This window comes from Mastomys coucha, unplaced genomic scaffold, assembly GCF_008632895.1.
Source record: "Mastomys coucha isolate ucsf_1 unplaced genomic scaffold, UCSF_Mcou_1 pScaffold21, whole genome shotgun sequence".
Lineage (NCBI taxonomy): Eukaryota > Metazoa > Chordata > Mammalia > Rodentia > Muridae > Mastomys > Mastomys coucha.
Window position 1 is genome coordinate 78,499,431 of NW_022196904.1, and position 19,704 is coordinate 78,519,134.

The 19,704-nt window shown below is 43.5% G+C and overlaps 1 protein-coding gene and 1 pseudogene across 2 annotated transcripts in view; both read left to right on the forward strand.

Annotated features, from left to right (window-relative positions):
* Positions 1-3,543: 3,543 nt before the first annotated feature.
* The window catches only part of Me3 (malic enzyme 3), a 197,163-nt gene continuing 181,002 nt past the window's right edge, over positions 3,544-19,704 (forward strand). Inside the window, exons 1-2 of one of the 2 annotated variants that reach the window (XM_031387286.1) lie at positions 3,544-3,767; positions 4,092-4,289. In XM_031387286.1, coding sequence (XP_031243146.1) covers positions 4,107-4,289 — 183 coding nt within the window. In that variant the 5' untranslated portion in view covers positions 3,544-3,767; positions 4,092-4,106. Of the gene's footprint in view, positions 3,768-3,921; positions 3,944-4,091; positions 4,290-19,704 lie in introns of those variants that run through there. The other variant, XM_031387287.1, reaches the window with a different exon arrangement.
* On the forward strand, positions 16,837-18,253 carry LOC116104091 (annotated as a pseudogene).

Genomic DNA, 19,704 nt, shown 5'->3' on the forward strand with positions numbered 1-19,704 from the left:
GGAGGGGAAACTGGGAAAGGAGAAATCATATGACATGTAAATAAAGAAAATATCTAATAAAAAACAACTACTTAAGAAGGCGGAGTTTATAAATAAAAATTCCAAAGTGTTCTTGTGATAACAATACAGGATAATTGTTCCAGATACCTCTCTATTAAAAATGTGAATAGTTAAATGTATATTCTTTTCTTGTTAAAGTTAGCTATTGTGAACTAACAGTGAAGTAGAATAAGAGTGTAATGCTGCATAATTAAGAACATATTTTTTCTCCCACAAAAATGCTTAATTTTTTTATTGCTTTTCAGACAGACCAACAGCTGTTTCTTCTCATTGAATAAATAGAAAAACTGAAGTCAAGAAACCAAGTTATGGTGAACAGGGAGGGATGGCAGAGAAGTGGGAGAAAGATAAGAAGAGAGGGAGAATCAGTTTCCCTGGAAACACTTTATGCAAAGGAGTTGAGAGGGAATGAACCAGAGGCTCTGAGCTTCCCATTACCGGTTGTTATGCAGCCATGTGTGAGGGTTTGTGTGAGATATAGGGTAACAAAGTGACGATGAGGTGACTGGATATCAGATGAGTCCTGGCTGTTTGTGGCTCACCACATAGCAGTCTGGTGAAGGATGTCACAGATCTAAGTCTCCTCAAAGTGCAACAGATCTGGGATCCCAGTTTAAATCCCAGTCCACTCAGGCAAAGTAACTTCTCTGGTTTGTTTCCTGATTTGAAAATTGAGGGTAACAACAAGTTCCATCAGGCTAGACTAAGCTGGGTAAACAGAACTAACTATATCTCAACACTAAAAATTTGATGTATACAACGGGATTGCATGGTAGTAGGAATGAAAAGGTGGGGAGGGCTGGGGCAATCACTAGTAACCCCAGAAAGAAGCTGAAGGTGGAGCCTGAAAGGAGCTGCTGGAACCACCAAAGACTAGACTTGAGCAAGAAGAGCACGCAAGAGCTTGGTGAGATTGCATGTGGTAAGGAAGGAGGCTGCATGCTGCGGCCAATGGCTGATGCTAGTCAATGGGCTACAGCTGTGCTTGGAGCTGAACGGGACAAATCAAAACCAGAGTAAAGGAGACCTGTCCTCTGCAGCCTTCAGTCCCTCTCTACTGCCCCCACGGACAGAAACTATTAGGAAACCTACTGTCGAAGAATGCGTTTGTAAGATGCATGTTCCAGCCATAAGCCAGAGTTCAGAAAGATAGCTCTGTAGAGAAATAATTATAAGACTACTATAAGATTAAATGAGCGACTACAGGTCTTCTGACATACAATTGGCTTACAACTGTACATTCATTTTGAGTTAGAAATATTATCAGTTGAAAATACATTCTTTATACCCAGCCTCCTAAACATCAGAGTTCAACAGTTTAACTGTTGAGCACCAGTTGTTTATTCTCATGGTTTATGCATGTGGGAAACAACTTACTGCTGCTAGCCAGCATGAGGAAAATGAATCTTACATCTGTAAAGCCTGAGAAATGAGAGAAATTGGAAGCACAGTTTCCATGGAACTACCTTACACTTTCTAAATCTCAAGTGCAGGACTTAAATGTGCTTGGCATCCTGTCAATGTACTATAAAGTACTTTAAATAAGCAAATAGATCCACAAGAAAAAGAATGCTAGAAATAACAGTAGAATTTTAGTTTTATCACAAACATGGTGAGATCCTGAATATCACTTAAAATGCTCAAGGTCACGTGAACTATTCACTAATAGACTCCAGTCTACTGATTGTCAAAGCTGTTTGCCTTCATGAGTCCCTCAGAGGTTCCAAGAAGACAAGCATATAAAAAAAAAAAGCCCTTGCAAGACAGACTGGTTTAATGATGTAGTAGATACACTTGGGAGCATTTGGGAATCATGAAGAAGGAAGATGAGCCACTAACTTTAAAAGACTTTGTGGAGAAGATGGTATTTGAACATACGGAACGGGGAGAGAGGCCTTGCCTGAAGGATTCCCAAAGCAAATTCAACAAGCTGGGTGTATGCTCTGTGCTAACCAGGCATTGACCCAGATACTGAAGATGTAAAGACTTGTAAATGGTTGTTATAGTCTTTTTAACAAGGTTTTTATTTATTCTTTGGGAGTTTCATACGATATAATTGATCATATCCATCTCTCTCTCCCAATTGTTCCCAGATCCTCCCCCTCCTTCCTGTCTATCCAACTTTATGTTTGCCCTCTGCCTCAAAACAAACAAACAAACAAATCCCATGGAATTCAATCTGTGTTGGCCAGCTAGCCAACTCCTCCTGGGCATGGGGTCTGCCCTGGAGTGTGACCCGTATACCAAATATCACTCCATTGAGGAAAACTGACATTCCTTCACCCAGTACAGTTGAATGTAGATCATTCCAGCTGAGAACTGAATGCTCCAGGGAGGCACTCATTCCCATCACTCCTGAGGAGATGGAATCCTGAGGCCAGGCAGGAGGACCCTGACAGCACTATCTATCATCCCTGCCTTGCAGCTGGGACATGAGAATGGGATGTGGTTTGAAAATGAGTCTGAGAGAACCCCACTATCTTGTCTGGCAGCCATATTGAGATCTCATAGTCCTGATGATCAGAGAAGCCACTCACCTTCACTCACCAAACAGCCATTTTTTATTGTACAAAGGCACATCAGGCCCCGATGACAAAGGGATTTGCAGGCAAAGGCCCTAGCCCAATGAAGCCTCTGTTGTAAGGGGGAGGCAGACAATACATCTCAAGAGCAATGAGCTAGTAACTGACTTGCTCATTTATACGTAGGGGAAAACTCTTTTCTTACATATCCCCTGGTGATGGTCAGAACGGAAGGGAATAACTAGAATAATGGCTTCCAAGTTGATATATGAGGGGCAACCTCAGAGATGAGATGTGGCAGTTGTTTGGAAGATTGGAATATGACATTCCCTGTAAAAGTGTTAGCAGATGCAAAAGCCCTGAGATGAAGGTGAGTAACTGAGTAAGGTGGAGAAATGGGGAGAAGCAACGTGAGGTAGGATAAGATGAGAAGTTGGCAGGAGCCAAGCTGGGGTTAACCAAGGCCTCCTGCCAACTTGGGTGTTATTCCATACACAGTGAGTATATTTCCTTTAGATGAAATCTCTTAAATACTGAGTGGAGGAAGTATACACATTTAAATTCAGGGGTAGGTGGACATCAAGATGTGACCCTAACATCTATGGCTGATTCCATGGGGTTCCTAGAAACCTACTTAGGAAGTGGGGGGCTCAGATCAACAGAAGAGAACGTTTTGCAGAGCTGGAAGTGTTCTGTACCTATATACACTCACTCATGCTCTCAACTGGTTTAAAAGAAAGTGCTTACTGTGACTAGGGAGATGGATTTTAAATTGTATTTATTTGGAGTATTACAGCTACATGTGGCTAATGGTTAGTATACTGGACAGCTTCCTTGCCCAGGCTTTGCTCAAGAGGTGAGAGCATGCTCAAGAGCTCTCCCCTAAGTGCCATTCAGTCCTCTGGATAGAGAGTGTCAGGGTACAAAAGCACAAAAGCCCTGATGTGGGAGGAAACTGAGCTTCATCTAGTCTTGTTCTGAAGAGCCCCCGCGCATATCCTCAAGGGAAATCTATCAGGTCCTGCAAGGACTGATGCTGCTGATGTTACAGAACAGCATCAGTCCCGTGAGCTCGTGCTGCCTGTGCAGTGCTGCCTTTGGCCAGAAAGTGACAGGGAACGGTGGCTTCTTGCCTCACCTGCTCGCAGTGGGACTGCATAGACTTCAGCTTCTCCAGTTAGGCAGGTAAGCGGAAGAAGGAGAGAAACCAAGGCCAACCACACATACTGAGGGTACGGGAGACTATTCTCCCTTATGGGGGCAGGGAAGCACGGGCTGTCACCCGCACGGGGGATCTGCTTTCTGGGCTTGCTTTCGCTTTGCTGGCTGCGGGGTGAGCATCGCAACCAAGCGAGGAGCAGGTAGCCTCGGACAAGGGGTGGAGACCAGCGCCTTGTATCCATCGGGAACCCCCAGCCTCTCCGACGGCTCAAGTCCGGCGCCCTGCTGGCGTGCAGGACCTGGCTTGGCTAGAAGGCATCCCTGACCTTGGTCTCGCCCTGGTTCCAGGTCTGTGCCAGGACCATGGGAGCCGCGCTGGGCACTGGCGCGCGGCTGACCTTCTTGCCTCGCATAGCCTGCGTCAGTCTTCGGCTCCAGGCACCCTCTGCACCCGCCCGGGGCTGCCACTCCAAGTCTGGCCCGCCTCGCCCCGTACCCCTGAAGAAGCGCGGATACGATGTCACCAGGAACCCCCATCTCAACAAGGTAATGGTTCGGATAGGACGTTGGATCCCTTGGTTAACAGGGAAGGACGCCCCGCCCCCTGGTCTTGGGAGGAAGCCTATGGCGTCCTTCCAGGACCCTTCTGTTTTTGCCTGGTGGATATTGCTCTGTTTGCTTTTTGGCCTTTTCGTCCCCCTCTTAACATGGAGAGAGGTGATCGGTTTTACTGACCTTAATTTCCTCAGCAAAAACAATACAGACCCAGTGAGTATTCCCCTTTGGTCCCTCTGACCTAGAGTCAGATTTCCAGCAGATCTTGAGGACAATTCATCTGACCTCCGTGAATTAAAGTATCTGTTAGAGATTTCTTAGGAATGTTGCAAGGTTTAAAAGGAAAAACAGGAAAACGAAGGCAGAGTTCTTAGCACAGAATCGAGCACCAATGAGATAATAATTGGTTATGATGAATATCTGGGAAAACATGAATCTGGAAGACAGAAAAGTCTAGAATTAATAGAACTTTTAGTACTGGAAGGAGAATTAAAGATCTGAATTTAAACCAGTCCTGTAACAGAATGCAGAACAAAGGGGTGACCAGGTGACCAAGCACAGGTCTCTAATGCTTCGGCCCTGTTCAGCCCACTGCAAACACCTGCGTACCAGCCTAGGAATACACCCCCTTCTTAGAGCAGTCAAGTTTGTATCTTTGCTTCAGAGGATTGTGGGGAACAGAAACCGGAAGCCAAGACTGAAGCCATTTCCCCACCCCACCCCCATGATTCCTCATGTTTAACTAGCAGGCTCAACGTTCTTCAGTCTAATAATATGAATGAATGATAGTCTACAATTCCCACCTCATTTGATTATTCTAAAAAAAGTTCAGAACCACTGGGTTTGAATTAATATTTTAAGCTATCATAAATGCTTGCTAAGCAATTACTGCAAATAAAATGTGAATACTTCTCATTCATGAAGTTCTCAAAAATGTTAATAGTTTCTTGACTCAGGACAGTGAAATTCCAATGAGGCAACCTCTATGGAAAATGCGATTTTAAAGGGTGAGGCCAACTGTGCAGTTCTATGTGTAGTTTCCTACAGCATCAATAGAAACTAAGGAAAACGCCTTTGCGCTAAGACTTCACTTGTCACACTGACCCCCTGCTCAACAAACAGACCTTGAGTTCCCAGTCCACTGCTCCTTTCCAAAGCATTTGAGGTATTTACGCCCGTTTGAATGGCTTTGGTAGTGCTAGAAGGTGAGAACGGCTTTCAGCAAACAAAAGGCCCTTTACCAAAACCATATCTAGAGGAAAGGCCGCAGGTGAGACTTGATGAAGAAGCAGAGGTGGCTCCCTGATGGCGCAGTCTTGTTCTGGTCTCTACCCTGGCTTTGTGATGCCACTTTATGTGAAGTCTGAGGAGATCACCTTAGATCTGTAAGGGTTCTCTTCCCATTCCCAAGCCAATCAGCAGTAACTTAAGCCAAGTAGAGCCTGGAGCCTCCACCCAGAATTGAAGGCAAGGCTTACGGTAGGTTCCTCCTCACCAATTGTCTTAGAATAGAGTAAACCCCACAGTAATCCTATAAATGTCGTAAGAGGGGAGAGAGAGGGATTCTGGTGAGAAAAGTAATATATTACTACTATAGGCTTCGATTATTTTAGCAATTGCCTTAGATGTATGGGTACATTACAAACAAGTAGTTATTGTTGTGTGAGTAGGTATGAAAATAATGTTTTGTAGTCCTGGGTTTTGGTCCCCTAAAACAGTTCTGCTTCCCTATGTAAATTGTTTGAGTGATTCGTCTTTCCAAGTAGTAAAAATGGGAGGTTATTTGTTAATGTATGTGGCCTGAGATTTTCATAATGCCATCCATCTCTAAAGATGCCTGACACTGATCAGAGGTAAGGAAAATACCAGGGATGCTGCTGAGAATCAGTTGCATCCTTCTTCTGCAATAAAGAAGCCATCTTCCAGAGAGCTGCTCATATGCCCTTCTCTTCCCTTTGATGACCCTCAGCATTTGGTGTTTCCAGAGAAGGCTTCCAGATTTCCCTCAGCTAGATGGGACAATTGTGATCGATTAAACAGAACAATAAGGTTACCAGAGAGGAACGAAATGAGGGGGCAGCTTTGAAAGGGCCTTTAGTGAGTGGGCAGGTCTATGAGTAGCCATTTTCTAGAATGCAACGTCTTTGTGAGCAAAGACTCAAAGAATGAAGTTCTGTGTACCTGTACCTAGATCGCAGAATTACAGAGAAGCTCTTGGGGATCTAACAGTCAATTCTGGTTATGCATCTTTTATGCTGTGTGTTCCATCTGGAGCAGGTCAGGAAAAGGTATTGCACTGAAACTGAAGGGTGAAAGAGAAGTGGGGTTGCGTGACAGAGGATGGGCTTCTTACTGAGTAGGGTTACTACTGCTGTTGTGTGATTGATGCCTTCTGGCTCTAGCTCCGCAATGTCCTGGGCACACTATCTGTGATTGGTCTTATTGGCTTCTCTGTGCCTGATGGAAAGGCCCTCCTGATCCACTCCTCAATCTAAATGTAAGCCTCTTGGCATTTGCTTAATCTGTTTCCTTTTGACAGTGGCTGACTAGTTTTTTTTTTTCCACAATAGATCCTGGTCAATTTGAGGACAGAGACTATCTCTGCCTGATTTGACATTCAATAACCATTTGCTCTTGAGTTGTCTTGAGTCATGGTCCTTTCCCCTCAACTCCTTTGATATTAATATGCTAACTTACCAATCCAGTGCTCACATTGACTACATTCTCATTGACTGTGGCCTTATGTGAAAGCAACATACCTACTACTTGACCCTAATAGTCCAAGATTTTCAGTCTTGGACTATTAGGTCAACAAAATTTGTGTTATTTCCCAGAGTGCACCAGCCTCTCTCTTTGACCTAACACCAGCAGTAATTTTTTACACAATATGCTATTGAACCAGTCACCTGGTTTTATTTTCTGCAGTTTTTTGAGATCCTGTGCTTCCTGCCTAGGGAAGTAATTAATGAAATAGATGTCAAAACCACTGATGGTTGAATGGCATATTCCATACAGTGGGCTCTGAGTTCAAGGCAGAGCTGAAAGAGCCTCCCTCCCATGCAGACTTGGATATTTCAGCCCATGACTATATGAAAGTGACCAACCCTCAGGGCCTGAGATTCTGGGGACACCCAAGTCTCAGTGGAATCACCTCAGCATTCAGACTCCTGCACAGATACAATTTGTGTCTGAGGCACCTGTCTTTTCTTAGTGACAGCTTACTTCCTCTCCTGGGATGAGGGAAGTGGCTCCTCATAGACTCGCTTCATCCACCATTCAGGACACGATGGCTGGGTTGTTTGGAGAAGTGGAGGTTTAGCAGTAATATAAGTAATATGTTTTCCTGAGACCTGAGTATCAGATATGATAGAGAACCAGGCTTATTGATTGCAAGAGAAACAATGGATTACTAACTAAACATGAATTCCATAGACAGTTTACTCCAGACCCACGTCTCTGGCACACTGGTGCAGGGAGTAGAAATGCAAATGCTGTTGGAATATTTCAAGATGAAATGAGCAAAAATAGGTTACTATTCATCCTTTCCCAACTGAATACTGGCTTGTTTTCATGGACCTGATATTGCTACGTGGTAAAACAGCTGAGAAATAGTATGGCTCTGTGCTTAGGACAGCTAGAAGAGCTTCTATCAGTATGCTAGGTCAGGTTAGCCTGACAAAAATGAACCCCAAATACACAGGCTTAAACAAGGTAGAATTCCAAATCTGATAAACAAGTCTGGATGGGCATTGGTGACAGTCACTGTGCCTTTTATATTTGATGGTCCAAAATGGTGACTCCTGCTATACCTTTAATTCCACAGAACCCACAGGCACGAGGAAACATTGCTTTTAAGATCACTGTTTAGAAAACTTAAATATCACTTCTATTCAAATCCACTTGACCAGAATTTAATAACATGCACATTTAGCTATAACAGGACTTTGGGAGTTAGGGGGATGTCCTCTGGTTGGACATCAATGTTTTCAGCTAAAAATTCTCCACCATTAAAAAAAAAAAGGTATTTGGGGACACTGTCAGAAAATGTTTATCTTAACCTTTCATTCTTTTACTCTGTCAATTTTTCCTCAACCTTTAAAGTCTATGTTTCTCTACATCCCTGCTAACACCAACTCTGTTCTTACATATCTCATCAGGGCTAGCTTCTTTAAGCTAGGCAAACATTCTACTGTTGAGCCATAGATCCAGCCCTCTGGTATCTAATTTAGGCTCCATTTAGTCAAGGATTCTTCACTGACATAACTCAGCTATGCAGCCCACAGTTAGCAGGCAGAATGAGTGAAAGCATTGTCGAGTTGTTATCAGAGTTGTTAGAGTCAATGCCTGGTCACTGGCAGCCTGACAAGATAGCTCAGCTACCTGTCCCCAGTAGGCCAATTAAAGATGTAAGTAATAGTGAAAATCAGAGGAGGGATATTTATTCAGTACGACTGCATTGGGAAGAGGAACAAATGAACAGATCCAGTGGTATGGATCTCTCATATCCATGTTCCAGATACTGGCCTAGAGAGCAAAAGCGTAAGTCAGCAGCGCTGGTCGAGCCATGGTCCTCTATCATTGGCTCCTCAGGAACACATTACTGTCTCCTGGTCCTTGGTCTGCCCTGAAAATGGTCAGCACTGGGAAAAATCTCTTGTTGGGAGACAAGCTTCCCTTCTAGCTGGCAGCAGGACCTCAATCTTTTCCTTCCTCAGAACGAGTCTTAGAAAATTCTGATTCCTTACAATCCATTGTCTCTCCATAGTCGGATTGTCCAAGGAAAAGACACAAGTGTCTCACTTTAGAAGTTCAGAGTATACTTCCTGCCAAGATGGCTACAAACTGTGTGACTTATTCCAAGTGACCTCAGCATGGTTTCCAAAATTCCTCATTTTCCTTCACATCTCTCTTCACCAAAAGTCCTTATTCAGAGCATCTCTTCCCCTAAGATCCTCATCACCAGTATTACACCCAGTGGGATGGGGGTAAGTCTCACATTGGATATCTAGAGCATGGATCACAGGCATGAGGTCCCACTTCAGGCAGCAATTCCGGTGTCCTTGAGCCCCCATCTTCCCCTTTTGATGCCATAGGGCTTCTATTCCTGCTCTAACAAGCAGGAGGCAGAGGGATTCAGAGCAGAAATGGGAATTCTGAGATGCCAGTTTTCAACTTGTGGATTACATATCAGATGTCCTTCATATTTGCATTCATAACAGTAGCAAAATTACAGTTGTGAAGTAGCAATTAAATAATTTTATGGTTGGGGTCGCCACAATATGAGGAATTGTATTAAAGAACCTCAGCAGTAGAGGATAGGGATTCAAGGATGCCACAGCGGGGACAGCTTCACTCCCAAATACCTGAAAAGGAACGTTTGGGATAGGTGCCAGAAGCTCTGGAAGGAGATTTACTGTTCCTGGAACCTGAAGTTAATTTCCAAACTGTTTTCTCGTAAGCACGTGGCTATAAATAGGTGACTCATTCTCTAGAGAACATAGACCATGTACTAAATGAGTGTTTGTGTGTTCTTTATGAAAACTTTAGAATTCATTGCCAATGAATGCCTAAGGTGAAATGCACAATGCTAAGTCAACTCTACAGCATGGCTATTACTATTTTTACAAATTGCAAGTCTGGCCAGGTGGTGGTGGCACATGCCTTTAATTCCAGCACTTGGGAGGCAGAGGCAGGCGGATTTCTGAGTTTGAGGCCAACCTGGTCTACAGAGTGAGTTCCAGGACAGCCAGGGCTATACAGAGAAACCATGTCTTGAAAAAACAAAAAAAAACCAAAAAACAAAAAACAAAAACAAAAAAAAAAAACAAAAACAAAACTAAATAAAAATTGCAAGTTTGAAAAATCGTTTGAATGTCAATATCTGAAAATGTCTGCTTTGTAAAAGAGGTATATTGGGAACTTTATTTGCTCCTTACATAATTCCTTAATATCCCAGTATCTTTTCAACTTTAGATAGTAGTTTCTAATGAGACAAAGTTAGTGAGTAAATAATACCCAGGTTAACTTTTAGAAGTTGATGCATCTGTAATAATATGTGAGCGGAAATCTTTCAGTGGCAGTCTCACGTCAAGCTTTTACAATTAACTATCTTCTGCTGCCAGCTTTAAAAGTAGATGTAAACAGCAATATGTAGATCATATAAGCAACTGTATGGATGACAAATCCTTTACAGAAATACGTGCTGCCTGGCTCCAGCCTGGGCCGACTGGCATCTTAGAGGGCTGTAAGGCTTGGCTCCCTATAAAGTTTCTTTGGACATGTTTTCAAGCCCATCTCTGGTTTCCCTACTTCAGTTTCTCTTGGTTGCCCTTGGCCTTTGTAGACTCTGAGGTTTATGACTTTAATGGTTTTATTTGACTTTGCATTTTTTGCCCCCTCTACCAAAGGTTCCTGCTCTCTGCTTTCTGCTTTCTAAACGCCAGTCTCACCAATAGGGTGGGAAAGTAGCCTTTCGATTCGTTGGCCATTGCAGGACACTAATGTGAGCACTTTTGTTTGCAGACACAGATTACAGCTCACTTACAATCCCCTCACTTTGATGTGGAAAAAGTACATTTGGAAGTCCTTTGGGGTGGCGTTCAACTGCGTTTCTGAGGCAGAGCACAAAAGAGGCTCTATGATTGCGTGATGAAGGTCTACAACTGGAGGTGCTGAGGTCAGCGGTTAAAAGCACGCATTCATTTTGTACCCAAAGGGTTGCCAGGCAGCCTGGTTAAAACACAGTTCTTACCGAAAGGACAGAGAAAAGAGGGAAATTTGAGGAGAGGAGATTTTGACAGAAAGATCATCAGCTTTTGAGAGACTTGAATAAAAGAAAAATCAAAGCTGTGTTTACTTTTACAATGACTGGAAACTAGAGGCCAACCAACTGCATAACTGAATGGTTGGCAACTAGAGATTATTATTTTTTTTTTGGTCTCATTGGTGTTTTTCTTTGATTGTGAAATAACAGAGCATCCACACTATTTTTCTTGAAACACATTTGCTACAGTGTAGAATTATGGAGAAAGCAGGCTCTGTTGATTCCTCGTGTAAAACAGAAGGATGCCCTTCTCATTCACCCAAATTAGCATCTCTTCAGAGTTGTGGGACTGTTGAGTGACTTCCTGGGCTGCAACTACCAGGCATGCACTGTAGGGAAACTTCAGCTTGCTTCATGTCCCTGTCCCTTCTCCTGTGGTTTTCAGGAGAGCATTGAGGAGTCCAGTTTAAGTACCAATTATGCCAATTTTTCTTTAGAATTATTATGCAGAAGATTCAGACAGCAATTACATCAGCTAGCACTTTCAGGAGATACATTGTATCCAGAATTATTCAAAGCACTTTACATATGTATTAATGCATTTGTTGCACTATCCCAACCCTTTGAGGTAAACATTGTGATTCTTCTTATATGACAGATGAGGAAAAAAGGCAAGAAGTGGATAACCAAGTGCCCCGTGCTCTTTCTGTTCATTATAGCACAGTGGTACTTAAAACTAGGCTATGTAATTTTAGGGCCCACACCTACATCCTTTTGTGCACTAAACATTCATTTTACAGGATCCATCTTACTTGAGACTTACTGTATGCAACTTGATGAGCTGTATCTTCCTATGGTAATAACTAATATATTCCTGTTCCCTTATGTGGCCATTGATTAATTGTTATTATTCCCACTTACTTGGCTCAAATCAGGGAATCCTCAAGTTTGAGTGAGCTCTAAATATCACTAAGTGTCTTCTAGTCATTCTTTAAATATATGTAATTCTACCCAAACTCATTATTTATATATTCAATTCATCAATAGCTATTTTATGAGTCCTTATTTCACTTGAATCAGTGGATACTTAAGTCATGCCCAATTCAGTAGAAGAAGCCTTTGAGGAGCTTACAGCGTAAGACAGGCCCAGGTGAGGACCAGGGAAGACTTGTAGGCACTTTCAGCCTGCTAGGTACGTGTAATAAGAAAGTCATCTGTATGGAGCATGACAGACATGCACAGCTGTGCTCTCCTGACTGGTTCAGGGCTGATGTGAATAGACGATGTGAGGAAGAGGTAGGTGGAAGTGAAGCCATAAGAGGCTGGCCAGCCATTGCTGCTGTGGTGGAATGGGCAGGAATTGAGTAGCCTGCACTGGGCCTTATTTGAACTGTGCGACATTATTGTGTCAGTTGCCTTTCTTGCTGTTGCGATAAAATACCTGCCAAGAAGCAGCATACTTGAAGAAGGCTTTGTTTACCTTACAGTTCAAGGGGAGGTGGTCCGTCGTGGCTAGGAAAGGATGGCAAATGTAGCAGGCAGCTCGTCACACTGCTTTCATATTCAAGAACCAGGAGAGAACAGGAAGTGAAGCCTGGCTATGAAAATCTCGAGGCTTACCCACTCTGACCCACTTCCTCTTCTGAGGCTCCACTTCTTGAACATGCCATAGTCTTCCCAGACACCACCAGATGGAGGTCAAGTGTTCAAATACATGAGTCCATGGGGGACATTTCTCATCCAAACCATCACAATTACTAAATCTCTAACTTGGCAAATGGCGTTAATGTCTCCAGCACTTGGATATGGCCTTTGCATCTGCTTGCTTGTTCATATTTGTTGCTTTTAAGTTTGTGTGCACAGAGATATCATTTATATCAGGTCACTTATCAAAATCTTCAGTGCAAATCAGGACTCAGCATCTCCTCTGCCACACTTCTTTTAGTGTCACACGAAAGCCATTTGTCCATCCTCTGCATTCTTTTCACATGTAGGTGGCACTGGCTCTTCTCCAATTTTGTCTCAATGTTCACATACCTGTCATGTGCTTGTCTCCATAATTTGTGTTATATTTAGATTCAAGACTTTTTCGTAGACATGCATAGCCAGTCATAGCATACACTCAACAAACAGCACTTAGATCCCATCCCTCCTGCCTGGACAAGTGAAAAACAACTAGGATGAACACAGTACAACAACTGCTCTCTTTCAGCTTTTCTAAAAAATAAAAGTAAAAAACTTGATACAGTATAAATTATTTTTAGACCTGTCCATGGGAATTTAAGAATTTTTAAATCCAACAACAATCTTCATTCTAGCCATACACATTTTGAGAGGGAAAACATATCTCTAGAAAGTTTTCTGCTCTGAAGTTGGGCTAGATATACTTCATCTAAGAAATACCATCTTCATGATGAGAGTATTTGTCCTTATCCTAGAACTGATGCAAAGACAAACTTAGACCTGCTGTAACTGGCAATAGGTTCAAGGACTTTGGAGGTAAGGGAAAATGGTTAGCTAAAATCAGCTGTGTTTGATCCATCAGAAGCCATTGCCTATAACCAATTATTGGGCAGCAGAACATATGGCCTAAAATCTAGGAAACTTGGGGTCAGAGAAGCCTGTGTTTTCCAATATGGTTTAATACATTCCTTGAGGATTCATATGATTAAACTTAATTCTTATTATAAGATTATTTATAGAATAGATACTTACTATACTCTGTATGATATTCAGAGGTAGGGACATTAGGAGGTGATTAGGATTATTTACAGCCATCATGGTGGAGCTCCCAGGATTGAATAGTGATGTCTTCATAAGAAGAGGAAGAGATACCAGAGAGGATACACACACATACACACACACACACACACACACACACACACACACACACTGTCTCTTGCCACATGATACCTTGTGTTATGAAGGAACCAATTTTAAGAAAACCCATCACCATATATAACCCCTGGATTTTGGAACCAAAATAAAATCCAGCCTCAGGTACTTAGGTATAGCAATTAAAAATGGACTCCTACAATTCTAATCCCAGCCCTGCCATTTACTAGGCTCAGTGTCTTTGGAAAGCTATTTTATTGAGGCTGTTTGCCCATCTATGATAGGAATGACAATAAAATATACATTCTTGATAGGTTCTTCTAATGGCTAAATGAAACAATGTATTTAAAGTGCATTGTAATCCTTCAGTTAATTCTCAGTTAGTCCACATCTCTAACATTCCTAACACAGTGCAAGCTCTCTGTGTATAACAGACATGCAAAGGTTCAAGACTTATCCCTGTCTGTGTAGAGCATCCAATCCAGAAGGAGAGTGAAAAGCTCATGCATCAAACTCATTCTCATGGGCATGACAGACTTGCTGGAAGAGAAGTGAGTCAGGGGAGGGGCAGGCTAGATGAGATCATTCACTGAAAATTTCTTTGTACTTCGTGGAGCCTTTGTCTGCATCAACTAGACCTTTGTCTAAAAGAACTTTAGGTAAAAATGTCTATAGAAGTAGAAATTCGAGTGTCATCAAAATAAATTTTATGGAAACTGAGTCTGGTTTTAAAGACGGTGTTGCCGCCATCAATCTCAGAACTTTGGCCCCAATGCTTTGGCACATGAGAAACAGCATTTTAAAAACTACTTCATATTTAAAAGTCTAAGTTTAGGTAAATCTCTATTTCATCATTGCCATAACATTACCAGTTTCAGGAGATTATTACAGTAAGACAACAGATAAGAGAATGTTTATAATGACAGTTTAGAGACATAAAAGTCAAAATATTGCTTCAAACTCAGACAAATACACCCTGGCTGGCCCAACTTGACTTGCTAACATTCAAATTAGATAGAGAGGTTTGGAATTGCTCCATTCTAAGAGAGTCTATGTATGCTAATAAATGTGTGTGTGTGTGTGTGTGTGTGTGTGTGTGTGTGTGTGTGTGTGTAAGTGATAGAATTCTAAATTCTGATAGAATTTAGGGTAAGCATTTTCTGAACAGACTGAGCGGTCATCTCACCCAGTCCTTTGTGTTTTGGAAGACACTATTCTAGTCTTGTACATTATTTTACAGATAAGGTTCTAGAGATATATGAATCAACATTCATATTGCCTAAAGTGTGAGCAGAGAATGGGGACACAAGTTATAGCTATCTCTTTCTCTCCTTTAATCACTGTGTGTGTATACACATATGTATATGTATGAGGAGATATATATGCATGTGCATGAATGCCAAAGGACACTGGGCATCCTCAGTTACACAACACCTGATTTTTTGAGGCAGGGTCCCTCACTGAGTTCATTAATTCAGGTAGACCAGATGGAAAGGATGGACAGGAATACTCATGTCTCTCCCTCTCTAGCATTGGAGTTACATGTGTGCATTCATGTGCTTGAAATTTTTATCTAGTGCTGGAGATCAAACTCATACCCTCTCCTTAAAAACAAAAACGAAAACAAAAACAAAAACAAAAAAAAAACCCTAGCATTTTACTTGCCATCCTAAAATACTGCCTTGAACCAAGGCTTTGTTGACATATAGAGAAGTATTTTCCAGTCTCTCTCTCCATAAAAATTCACCAATGTTAATCATCGTCATGTACTTCAAACTGAAGCACCTGCTGACACAGCTCTTGCTGCCACTCCTCTGTTTCCATTCTGGTGAATGAGCATGTTCCCAAATGCACCTTCTTTCTAGATTTCTATTTTTCTTTACAGTAATATGACCTAAAAGACCGGCCACAAGCTCCTGGCAGGAAGCTGAGTCCTTAAGTCAGACTCTCCTTTCTTATCTCTTTCATTTTATTTTTAATCTCTTCTAGACCATAGTTATTTGTTTTGACTGGTAAAACCATTCGAGGTCACAGGGACAGCAAATAGCAACACAGCTGCTGCTTGATGAAACAGGAGGAGGGATGGTTGGTGTTGAGAAAAAGCGATTAGCAGCCATTTTTAGAAACAGTCTTTGAAATCTGCCCATCAAAGTTAACCCGCTGCTCTCACAGAATGGGGAAGCAGCTTCTCCTTGCCTATGTGTGGAGCTTCAGACACTGACTGAGGCTTGTGGCAAGGTCTGACATAGGTGCTGAGGGGACCACTGTGACAGAGCTGCGGTCAAGAGAGTCAGTACCTCCAGTAATCGGTTGCCCTTGGTTACTGGCCCCAGCTTCAGAAATGGAGGGGTCCTGACCATCCCCAACAGCTCTCTTGTTGACTTAAGCTGTCAGATATTCTACAATCTTCTGCCATTTGAATAGACTGTGTCAGCTGACTCCTCTGGAACCCACAATCCCTGGGACAATAATATTAAAAATAGTAAGAGCAAATCCTTATGTAATATTTACCATACCAGGCACTTTTACAGGTATTTTACATAGATTATTTCTGAACAGAAGGATTGTAAAGTAGAACAACTTGGCTCATACTTTCGTTTTTCTCCTGTTCCCATAGCTTCTTCTCCCTTAGACAATGCTTTCCAGAACATTGATCTTCAGTACCCCCAAGCTGCCCAAGGCTAGCAGTCTACAAAATTCTTTTCTTCTTATCCTGTCTTGCTTTCTTCACTGGATCTCATACTTCATGCCACGGGGGGAGTCCGACAGAGACAAGACAGAGAGAAACAAAGACACAGAAAGAAAAACAGAAATAGAGAGATACAGGCACACTCACAGACAGGGAGGGGAAGGAGAAGGGGGAAGGAAGAGGGAGGGAAGGGGAGAGGGGGAAGGGGGTGAGGTCGGGGGCGAGGGCGAGGGCGAGGGAGAGGGAAACAGATGGTGGATGGTGGAACTCCTGTCCTGGTCTCTAGCTTCGCTCTCCTCTCCACCCGCTCCACCACCTTCACCAACTACAGGTCCCTGGGCTCTGTGCGGACTCCCAGCCAGCAGGTCCGGCCTGCCAGGAGCGCATCCAGTGTCTAAGCATGTGCTGGGGGCTCCGGATCCCGGATATTCGTGCCCACTCCATCTGGGGTGGCTCTGTGGGGTCCGCAAGCCTGGTGGGGATGGGCAGAATCCAGACAGAGAAGACAATGCAAGACCTGAATGACCTTCACCTTGTAGCCTGGCCAGCTACAAGGTGAAGAGCCTGGAGACTGAGAACCAGAGACTGAAGAGCAAAATCTGGGAGCATCTGGGGAAGAAAGAGCCCCAGGGTGTCAGAGATTGGGGACACTACTTCAAGACCATCGAAGACCTGAGGGCTCAGATCTTTGTGAATTCTGTGGACAATGCCCGCATCGTCCTTCAGATCAACAATGCCCGTCTTGCTGCTGATGACTTTAGAGTCAAGTATGAAACAGAACTGGCCATGTGCCAGTCTGTGGAGAGCGACATCCATGGACTCAGCAAGGTGGTAGACGACACCAATATCTCAAGGCTGCAGCCGGAGACAGAAATTGAAGAACTCAAGGAGGAACTGCTGTTCATGAAGAAAAATCATTAGTCTGGAAGCCCAGATTGCCAGTTCTGGGTTGACTGTGGAAGTGGATGCTTCCAAATCTCAGAACCTCAGCAAGATCACAGAGGACATCCGTGCCCAGTATGAAGCACTGGCTCAGAAGAACAGCGAGGAACTGGACAAGTACTGGTCTCAGCAGATTAAAGAGAGTACCACAGTCATTACCTCCAGTTGAGACAACACTCACGGAGCTGAGACGTACCCTCCAGACCTTGGAGACTGACCTGGACTCCATGAAAAACCAGAACAGAACATCAACTTGAAGAACAGCCTTGGGGATGTGGAGGCCCATACAAGGTACAGTTGGAGCAGCTCAATGGGGTCCTTCTGCACCTGGAGTCAGAGCTGGCACAAACTCGGGCAGAGAGGCAGCTCCAGACCCCAGGAATATGAAACCCTGTTGAGCATCAAAGTCAAGCTTGAGGTGGAGATCGCCACCTATAGCCGCTTTGCTGGAGGATGGGGAAGATTTCAGTCTCAACGATGCCCTGGACTCCAGCAACTCCATGCAAACTGTGCAGAAGACAACTATCCGTGGATGGTAAAGTGGTGTCAGAGACCAATGACACCAGAGGTCTGAGGCACTGAGGCTGAGAAGGAGGGAGCCCCTGAGGACTGAGGGACCAATAAAGGGTGATAGCTCACTGGGGGACTAAAAAACCCCAGAGACATAAATACACACAAACAGAGAAAGAGACACAGAAAGACAGAAGCAGAAGGACATAGGGAAACCAGAGACATGAATACACAGAAACAGAGAAAGAGACACAGAAAGACAGAAGCAGAAAGACATGGGGCAGTGGTGGGTGGGAGGGGGACTTTGTGCGATGATAGAGCAGGTAAAGATGATGCTGCCAAACCAGACCTGAGTCCAATTCCCACTACCTACATGGTGGAAGAAGAGAAGTTGACTGCCTCAAGTTGTCTTTTCATCGCTACATGTGTGACATGGGACACGTTTATGTGGACACAGACACACAGACATACCAAAGTAAATGAGAGAGAGAGAGAGAGAGAGAGAGAGAGAGAGAGAGAGAGAGAGAGAGAGAGAGAGAGAGAATCTGTCTGTTTAGGGATAAGAAATGGCCAACTCAGCTCTGAACTTCATCAATGATGAATGAATTCATTGGTGGTTGAATCCATTGATGGAATTACTTCTCAATAGTGCCACCAGCAGCATATGAGCCTGGGGAAGGTACTTCCTGTCTAAACCATAACATGTGGAAAAAATAATACAGAATTCCATTCAGGGGGCAAGAGAGATTCTGAAAGAAGTGATATAAGAGACCCAAACAGAAAGTTATTCAAAAGAAGCCAGAGTTCGTGTGCTTTGGGCTGAAGAAACGGTTTGTAGTCAGGCCCTAAGTAGATTCACATGGCAGGTTCTGAGAAATAACAGTAGATGGGCCGGTAAGAGTAGGCTGAGAAAGGGGAAGCTGCATAAGATCAGGAGAAGACTGGTATGGGGGTGAGGGGTGCAGGCAGAGCTTGGAGTCTTTGCAATAAAACAAGTACTACTAAATGCTTCTAGGCAACAAGGAACATGATTATGATTTATAATAATAAATGATTTTACTAATTGCTGTGTGGAGACAGATTAGAGGATGGCAAGGGAGGAAGAAAAAAAGAAACCTTAAAACCTCAAGCCCACTCCTAGTGACATACCTTCTCCAAGGCCACACCTCCTCCAACAAGGCCACACCTCCTCCAACAAGGCCACACCTCCTCCAACAAGGCCACACCTCCTCCAACAAGGCCACACCTCCTCCAACAAGGCCACACCTCCTCCAACAAGGCCACACCTCCTCCAACAAGGCCACACCTCTCAGTCTTTCCCAACAGTGCTACCAACTAGGGACCAATAATTCAAAATATGAGCCTATGGCGACCATTTCATTCAAGCCACTACTACTCAGATAGAGCACTGATGACAGACTAAAGAAATTATTTTACCTAAGCCTAGCTTAGGGAATCAGTGGATTTGTTGGAGTGACTTACAGAAGCACAGATGACGGGCTGCTTAGGGGAAGCAGTCAAAATAACCATGGAAAAGAAGAGAAAAAAGGCCGGTGGTGGTGGCGCAGGCCTTTAATCCCAGCACTTGGGAGGCAGGGGGATTTCTGAGTTTGAGGCCAGCCTGGTAAACAGAGTGAGTTCCAGGACAGCCAGGGCTACACAGAGAA